This window comes from Paramisgurnus dabryanus, chromosome 7, assembly GCF_030506205.2.
Source record: "Paramisgurnus dabryanus chromosome 7, PD_genome_1.1, whole genome shotgun sequence".
NCBI lineage: Eukaryota > Metazoa > Chordata > Actinopteri > Cypriniformes > Cobitidae > Paramisgurnus > Paramisgurnus dabryanus.
Genome location: NC_133343.1, coordinates 37,450,183 through 37,459,636, shown reverse-complemented (window position 1 = coordinate 37,459,636; position 9,454 = coordinate 37,450,183). Strand labels below are relative to the sequence as shown.

The window sequence follows — 9,454 nt, the reverse complement described above, 5'->3', positions numbered from 1 at the left end:
TTAGGTTGATGGGAGCCCTGGGGACCCAATTATAGCACTGAAACGTGAAAAAAGTCAGATTTTCATGATATGTCCCCTTTAAGTCATATGTATGTGGTGGAGCTTTTAAAATAACAAATAACATTTTTATAAGTATTGTTTTTATAGTAATTAAACAAGTATATAAAATCGGCTATTTTCTAAACAAAATCTTAAAAGATTTAGGTCGTGTGGAAAAATTTAGTAAGCTGTCTACCTTGACAGCATTTTTTAGACATAACTTTGTTCCATCTAGATAGACATATTTTTAAGGTATGTTTTTTTTAATTTTATAATGAATTTTATTTGCAAAACGGCAAACTACTAAACCTTAAAACTAAAGAAAATGGCACGAACCTTGGCTGATTAGTTTGAGCGCATTCGAAGAGCGGCGGCCGGAAGTGACGCAGCCGCCGCCGCCATGTTGAAATGTTTCCCCTTTCCCCTTGTTCACTGAGCTCAACAGCAGTCATCGGCTCTCGTTTTCCAGTAGGAGATAACAACAACATTAGAGACATGGAGATAGACACACTTCTGGAAGCTCTTAAAGGTGAACATCTTTGTGTGTGGAGTCGGTGTATGTGAGTTTAGAGAGCAGTTAAATCAGTGTGTGAACTGGATGATGTGAGTTAGCTTATGTTAGCATGGCCTGTGGCTAAATGGCTTTTCCTGTTTTTCGAAGTCTGTTGTATGTTCAGAGATGTGTTGAGAAGATATCGTTCTCTCGTTTCAGTTTGTCTTTTGGTCAAAGTAAAGCATTTTTCAGCCGATACAACAATAGACAGGACTGTTGTTATTGAGAGAGCTAACTTAGTAGCAGTTAGTGTTTAGTGTGTGATGTATAGTAGTTGTGTAAAGTACACGGGTTAATAAACACCTGTTTGTTTAAAACTAATGAATTATCAAATGTGATAAAGTAGGATTTTCTTTAGGACGCATTTTTTTCTTGTTTTATTTGCCGGTCTATTGAAGATTAAAGATGTCAGCTCACATTATAGGATTTTCCCATATTCCTCATTAAAGCAATGTTTATCGTTTCAGTTTAAATAGTCTAAATGGTTTTGAAGATGAAAAGTCTAAAAACAAGATTTTCAAGTTTAGCTCTGCAGTGTTTGGTTAATTATTATTCATAGATTTTCTTATATTTTCATCAAAACATAAATATAACATCAGGACTTGTTAAACTCACATCTAATGGGTCAAAATACACCTGAGAGTAGTTGTTACAAAATTTTTATCTTTGCAAATGTGTCTCTTTTTTTCATAAACATTACAGTTACATTCATTTGTAAAACACTCATTCAAATCGACAGTGCGTACATTTTGTTTTAAAGCATTCTTAATGTTCCAACAAGTGGGCTACAGGAACACTAAAACATACACTAGATAGGAACAGACATGAAATGAATTGTTTTTTATTTGTCCTCCAGATTTTGAGAAGAAGGGCAAGAAGGAAGTGTGTCCGGTTCTGGACCAGTTTTTGTGCCATATGGCAAAGACTGGGGAAACCCTGTAAGTACAGCATTTGCCTATTGAGACATGTCATTGGTTTAGGCGACAAAAATATAATTTTTTTTAAGCGGGACTGGCTCCGTGTCGGCGCCGAGGCTGGAACGAACACTTGACCAGAACTCTGTCAAGTTTCCACCAAAAAGAGCGCTGAATGCACTACATCAACAGACTCGCACAGGGTTATATTATAATTCTGCTGCATGATATATTGTATTACTACGCCTTGTGTTATATTATTACTTTGCCGCTTACGCATATAACATAGTGGGTGCTTTGCGAAATTTTTAATAAATTTGCCTGAAAACACACAATAATTTCAATGAACATTAATAAAGAATCAGTTTATGTGTAATATATATTGTCATATATATATATATAGATCTAAAGATATCTATATCTAACTATTGATGATAAATTGGTGATAAGTTGATGATAAATATATAGATATTTATTTTGTTGGCAGCCAGCAATCATTGGTTAACAATTAAAAAGGTTGTTAAGAGCTGCAGACATATTTCAAAATTATGCTATGTTTTAGTCAACAAGACACTGATTAAGATGACATAACATTGGTTTTGGCATCTTACACTCCCAACTCATAAACCGAAATAAACATTTGATGAAAAAATTTACTGACATGTCACCAAACCAAAACACTTTTTCATCAATAACTCAGTAACATTATACCTTTCCCAAAATTTGTGGGAGATCATCTTTTGGCAGCGTGAAAACAATAATAGAAAAACAATCGCTCAACCATGTGCAACAATGTAAACGGTCCGTGTTATAACCAACCCTGCGTTAGTTTTTGCCTCACGCAACCCTACATAGACGATGCATATTTTGAGATGCATTCATGTTTTTTACTTACAGTGATTTGCTGAACTAAGTTACATTCATTGCATATTGTCATTCTTCTAGGGTGTCATGGTCTCAGTTCAAAAGCTACTTCATATTTAAACTAGAGAAAGTAATGGAGGATTTCCGAGAATCGGCTCCGGAGCAGAGAGGACCAGCAAACCCCAACGTGGAGTCGATACCTTTTGAAGAAATGAAGGAGAGGATTCTTAAGATTGTTAATGGATATAGTGGGCAAGTTACTCTCTCATTAACTCTCATAGGACTAGTAATACAGAATACTTTGAAAGCTGCAAGATACAAGCTATGTGGATTCTGTACTTTTTTAGCTTTTGATCATATTTATGTATGGCTTAAAATAATTAATAATAAATGTATAATTAACTATTATATTTTTTTTGCAACCAGGTAGTGTTTCCGATTTATTCAGTATTTTTTTAAGTCACAGACTTGACTTGGTTATGTTCAATCTCTGTACTTAAAAAACGCACGAAAAGTGTAGTGATCTCCAACGCTAGTAGAACAACATTAAGGAGCCATATAAAGTGTCATTTTATATTTATTTATTTATTGTTCGGCCGTTTTTATTTTTCATTCAGCCGAAACCGCTAATGCTATTTTCGGTGCATCCCTAATCCCTAAAACTGTAGAATCATATTTTGCATTTCTTACAAAACTCTTTTCTAAGGTTTGATGATGTACAGTAGTGTTTACCCCACAGCAAGTGTGCCATCTCCTGGCTGTTGAATATAACACGGAGCATGGACAGGGTTGTTTTTTTGCCGCACATTTTCTCTCCTCACCATTTTTGTCTTTCATGTATCAGTACGCAATAAAATAGCTCTCGAGCGTGATTCTCTCGAGTTTGTTGTGAATGACATGTGATGAGCTAATTTAAACATTGCAATATTCCTATTCAGGATTCCATTTACCATCCAGCGCTTATGTGAACTTCTCACAGAACCTAAGAGGAACTACACAGGAACAGAGAAATTCCTCAGAGGGGTTGAGAAGGTAAGTGAACGGTCCACAGTTAAGGTAACAAGACATTTAGGTAAACCTGTGATGCTGTTTTTAGATGTGTGCCGATATGCAATGGCTTGGAAAGACTAAGTATCTCTTTAAAAGCCACACATTTTTGCTTTAAATTTGAACCTCACTGATATTAGCTTAAAAGTGATAGGTTATTTTTAACTGTGTGAACTTTGTATTTTACCATTTTTTTAACATTAAATCCTTGGATCTTAAGAAAACTGTGGTTGTGCTTTTTTGCATAAGTTGGCAGAATTTGTATTTATGTTTATGTTTGTCGTCTCCTTTCATCAGAATGTGATGGTGGTCAGTTGTATCTATCCAGCATCTGAGTAAGTAATGTGTATATATTAATATATTCATTAATATAAAGGATGTTTTAAATTAGGGATGCACCGAATCCAGATTTTTTAGGTTCGGCCGAATCCCGAATCCACCGTTTAAGATTCGGCCGAATCCGAAACCGAATACCGAATCCTACTCGCATCCTTATTCCATTAACACAGTAAAACACATTAATGAATTATACAACGTCCACAGCATGTATTTTTCATTTTATTTAATTTTAACTATACATTATGCCAGGATGACAAGTTGGAAAACTATTTTGACAATTACCATAAGCCTATGCATAATGAAAGCGATGCGTTGCGACACGCTCGTTTTTCCAATAAGCAAGCAGCTCCGCGCTGAAAACAATATTTAACTTTGAGTGAGAAGCTCCGCTCGTCAATGTCAGTTTTCACACGGCCGTCCAATTACAATGGAGGAGGGGCGGGACATTACCACAGCAACCAACCGGCTCACAGCTGAAGCATCACAGCTACCAAGCGCTCGGCTGAAAAACAGCTGGCATTTGGTGTCCTCAAGGCGTTTTCAGCAGTGTTTAAAAGTTTTGGTGTGTCCAGCCCCTAAAGCTCACCGAAAGAAAAAGCTCATCTCCACGTAAACACCCGATGTGTGTAATCAACGGCCGCGTGACGTCGACCAGCGTAGCGCAAGCCTAGGATTCGGTTCGGTGGAAAAAAAATCTAGGATCCGGCCGAACCCGAACCCCGTCAAAAAGCCCAGTATTCGGCCGAATCCTGGATTCGGTGCTTCCCTATTTTAAATAAAAAAAAATCAAGCGCTTTTGACTTCTTTCTAGGAAAAACGGTTGCAGTGGAGTAAACAGAATGAATGGAGTCATGTTATCAGGGAACACATCCGCCTTTACAGAGAGGTGAGAAAAGTATATGGTGCTTTTGAATAGTCATTTGAAAATAGACATAAAACTAGACTATGGCTGTGTTACAGGAAAGTGAATGGTCCAGGAACCCCCAGGCCATTAAACAGACAGAAACACTCCATGTCCGGTTCACTGGCCACAAACGGCCTTCCAGACAGCACAGAAAACAAAGAGCCAAACACATCACCGGGACACAGCCAAACACCCAGGTAGAGTTCGACCATGCTTTTGAAAACCCAGCTAAAGTAATTTTTTTGTGACTTAATGTTTTCTACGTAAAGCATCCTACATGATGTAAAGAACATTTGAAGAGTTTATTTTTCAAAACTCAATAAACGCCATTTTGAAAATAAAGTTACCACTAAAATTAGTAATGTATAGGGCTGTCACTTTTTATTCGATATTCGAATATGCATTCGAACATGACGTGAAATATCCGTATTCGAACTTTAAATAAATCATCCGGTTTTTAAAATGACATGTTTAGCGCATTTATTCGAATATATTCGGATACATTGCATGATATCCGAAATCCGTTCGAATTTGATTTTTCTCAAAAGTGACAGCCCTAGTAATGTATCTGGCGGGTATTAAAAAGTAAATTCTTAATTTTCCGCAAAATCCAATATCTGCCGTGTTATTCTGTCGTCTTTTCTCCCTTTTTCCAAACCGCAACAAACGCCACTCATCCTTCTCTGCAGAATACAATACATCCGCTCAACAAATCGCAGCGCACCATTCCACGCATTGTAAACAATAACGGCGGTGCTTTTAATACTCAGGGAATCCTAGTTTTCCTCATCTACTTTGTACTTCGTGATCAACAAACAAACAAAAAAACTAAATAATACTTTGATGGCATTGATAAACCTGTGGTGTTTTTCTGTGACGGGAAAGAAATGTAAGCCATCAACATCGAATAATTTACGCAAGAGGCACTCGGGCGAAGGAAAAATGTTGGCTGTTGCTTGTTCATCAAGCTTCTCTCATGCTAACACATTGACCAGAAGGGGATCTTATGAAAAACTTTCCATTATTTTACACTGTCAACGAAAACCGAGCAGGACCAAAACATTTTACAGCTGATCGCTGTCAAGAAAGTTGTCACTTTTTGGTATAGAATTTTTTTTACCAAAATTAGTCAAAATGGATTTATTGCGTTTTGGAACCAAACTCTTAATTTAGTGTTAACACAATCTTGATATCTTTATTATTGACGCATTAAGGTTAAAATCTATGTTAAATCAAACTTTGATCCCCATAATATTTGATTTTTTTGTTTCCCAAATAGGGATGCTTAACGATTTATCGCGATTAATCCATAGCAGAATAAAAGTTTTTGTTTACATCATATATATGTTTGAACTGTATATAATAACTTTGTATAAATAAATGCACACACATGCATGTTTATATATTTAAGAAATGTTTACATGTGTATATACATTTAAATATTTATTTATAATTTATATTATATATAAATACCAAATATATATATAAAAATTCTTATTATACATGTATGTGTGCATATTTATATATACATAATTATTATACACAGTTCACACACATATATGATGTAAACAAAAACTTTTATTCTGCTATCGATTAATCGTTAAGCATCCCTATTCCCAAATAAACGAGACTTTAGCCTGGATGTTAGAGACAGGGTCACATATCTTGTTGAAGCAAAACTAAAGAGAAGAGAGATAGTAAAATAGTAAATTGATAAAGTGAACAACAATTGACTGTTACATTAAAACATTTACAATACAAATGTATAAAACAATTTTAAACACAATGTAATCAAAAGTACAATGGGGTCTAAAATATGAAAATTTATGAGACAAATGTAAGCTTTTGCATTTTATTCTACATTACTATTGCTACTAAAAAATGTAAATGTGTCACTGATTGTATTAACTTCTTTATTCATATTAATTGTATGAACATTTTATAGATCGTATTAATATTTTGTACTTTTTTTTTCTTAAATTAGAAGCCTAAAATCTACAATGAAGTGGTCTTTTTGGACCAAGTTGTGTTAAAATACTTTTTTAATACTTTATTTTAAATAATGTTTAAATCACGCCGTTTCAAAATCACAATTCTGAATGCAATGTACAGTAGAAATTTGATTTAAATGCTCTTTTTTTTCTTAATCGATTTAAAATTGGCCTACCAAAACATTAACCTACTTGAGCACTGAAAGGTCTCCAGAGATGCCTCCACCATACATCAGAATGTGCGTATTCCTCCTTTGGTTAATGTGTCTTGAATGGCTGAATTAATGAATTTTGTTCTCCCAGATGGTAAATAATTGAACACTGATCAACTCCAACAAATATTTAAAAAAATCAGGAGATAAAGAAAACCCATACATTTCCTTGAAGCACCACTGTGCAGCTGCATGCTCATACGTGTCTTTTCTTTACAGTGATTCATCATCATCAGGCACCAGTGGTCCTCTTGGTAACTCGGTGAAGAACAAACATTTAGATGATGAAGAGGAGGAGGGAATGGAAGAGGAAGAACATGAAGTAAAGAGACTCAAATTCAACCAGGATGAGGAGAAGGACATAGATGATGCAGATGAGCAGGCGGAGGGGCACAGATCTACGCCGTCTGAGAGTTCTTCGGATAAATCGGAAGATGCCGACTCGCCCGTGTCTATGTCGCATGATACTAATGAAGAAGAGGATGGTAACCTTGCTTCTTCAGCCAGCAGTTGTGAGGACCAAGGTAACATTTTATATTTAATAAAGAAAAAGCTGAATGAAATGCATTTTACTCCATAGTTTTTTTTTATTGCTACATCACAGAGCCTTCCAGCACACAGTCCGAGTGTACGGCCGCCGATTCTTGTGAGGCTTTTGCTGAGCGAGAGGTTCCCAGTGGCTCAGACTCTACTGTGGAGGAGCCCAGCGATATGGACCAATCAGAGCAGAGAGCCCCGGCAGGCGTGGCCTCTAGCCCTGAGGTGAGAGAAGGGGAGGAGCCAAACGAGCAGGTCAGCAGCAGCAGCGGCACTGATGAAAATGCCTCTGGACCAACATCCAGCAGCAGTAGCGCAGACTCTCCTACAGAGGGCGACTCTGGGTCAGGGGCTCAGGACTCTGAAAGCCCTGAGGAGGAGGAGCCTATGGAACAAGACTAAAGGCTTGCTGACTCCTACCCTGTACAACAACCGTACACTGTATTGTGGAAATTAAGACGACACACACTTAAGTGGCCTTAAAGGCTATCGAAAGCAACACCTGACCTACCACCACGCGCCTTCTGGTGGACGCTCACCTTTTCCAACGTTCCCAAATGGACACTTTATGCAGATGTACATAGGATTTTATTTCTGAAGTGAAGGTTTTAAACTGAATAGTTTTGTACACAGTTTTCTTCCCTAATTTCATGACGTGGCTGTCTGCTTTTTGGGGAGGCTAAAATTAGTTTGGGTTCAACCATCAGTGGTGATGATCCCCGAACAGTTAACTTTAGTTTTAGTCCAGGAAAGTGGTCCTGTTTTATGTTGTAAGCTTTAGGTTGTCAGGGACACAGTCTAGGACGTATCTCTTCTGCATCGGTTTGTTAATATTTTGGTCACACGGCGTCCGACAGCATAAAAGTGGAGTTTATGGTCTTGCCCTGAGCAATGGGTTTCTTTATAGACCCATAACAGGTACACTGTTCAGAGATTACGTTCCAAACCAAAACAAGCCATAACCACAGCTCTATTAAATAATTCAGACAGTAGCCTTGTTTTAGTTTTAACATATATTTCCTTTCTAGTCTAAATTTGTGTTGTGTGTAACTGACAGAGAGGACGTTGAATTGGTTTTTTCAACCTCTCCTGCGTTTTACGTCAGGTACATTTACCTCTCGAAAGATTAATGCTGATTTCATGATTTACATTAATTTATACCAGCATTTCAATGAAAGCTGTTTTGTTATTTATGACTGCTGCAGTCATTCGTAACAGTACAATCCCGGGTTGTCTCGCTGGCTGCTGTTTTGCAGCTGTACATTTTTGATATTCAGAATTTTTAAATTTCTGTAAAGTAGTGTTTTGTAGAGCATTGTGTTTTCTGCCCTTGGTGCATCCATATATAATTGTATTAATTTTTTTCTGTATATACTGAATGCGTGTGGTTTCATTACAGTATTCAGAAGCAATAAATGTTATGGTTTTAAATGTTTGGATGACCCTTTCATTTCCTTAAGTTTGTACATTATTACAAAAGTTGGTTGTGTTTTTCCAGCTACCATTTTTTTCTAGTTTTTTTTTTATTAATGCATCAAAAATTAAACCAAGTGAACAGATATAACCTTTACAGGAATTAGATTACACGGTCTTATTTTAAATAACTATAATTTTTTTCTGGACTCAATTCCAAATACATACTGACTGTTGAAACGAACAAAAAGAAAACCAAGAAAATCGCATTCATGACGATTTATGGTGATTTGTGTTTCCGTTACACCATTGCCTACAACAGGGATGGGCAACTTCGGTCCTGGAGGGCCGGTGTCCTGCAGAGTTTAGCTCCAACTTGCCTTAGCACACCTGCCAAAAAGTTTCTAGTATGCCTAGTAAGACCTTAATTGGCTGCTTCAAGTGTGTTTAATTATGGTTGGAGCTAAATTCTGCAGGACACCGGCCCTCCAGGACCGAAGTTGCCCATCCCTGGCCTACAATCGGTCCAATGAAATGCCGTAGCCAAGGCGACATCTAGTGTGCATATCTATGTATAAAGCAACATCGCTTTTGGAGTCGTGTGATATTGCTCTATATCATCACGGGCCGGCTTTGATTGC

The 9,454-nt window shown here is 36.9% G+C and overlaps 1 protein-coding gene across 1 annotated transcript; it reads left to right on the top strand.

Annotated features, from left to right (window-relative positions):
* The first annotated feature begins 433 nt into the window (after positions 1–433).
* Positions 434–8,835, top strand: ppp4r2b (protein phosphatase 4, regulatory subunit 2b). The gene is made up of 9 exons (XM_065279789.2): positions 434–568; positions 1,449–1,530; positions 2,452–2,622; positions 3,309–3,402; positions 3,715–3,752; positions 4,568–4,642; positions 4,717–4,857; positions 7,083–7,387; positions 7,468–8,835. The coding sequence occupies exons 1-9, from the start codon at positions 448–450 to the stop codon at positions 7,800–7,802; spliced, it is 1,362 nt and encodes a 453-aa protein (XP_065135861.2). The 5' UTR covers positions 434–447; the 3' UTR covers positions 7,803–8,835.
* Positions 8,836–9,454: the final 619 nt, after the last annotated feature.

Bases quoted from the DNA above. Each gene is read 5' to 3' on its own strand.
- ppp4r2b (XM_065279789.2), top strand. From the start codon at position 448: ATGTTTCCCCTTTCCCCTTGTTCACTGAGCTCAACAGCAGTCATCGGC. The intron at 569-1,448 runs GTGAACATCTTT...TTTGTCCTCCAG, and splicing joins ACTTCTGGAAGCTCTTAAAG to ATTTTGAGAAGAAGGGCAAG. The intron at 2,623-3,308 runs GCAAGTTACTCT...ATTCCTATTCAG, and splicing joins ATTGTTAATGGATATAGTGG to GATTCCATTTACCATCCAGC.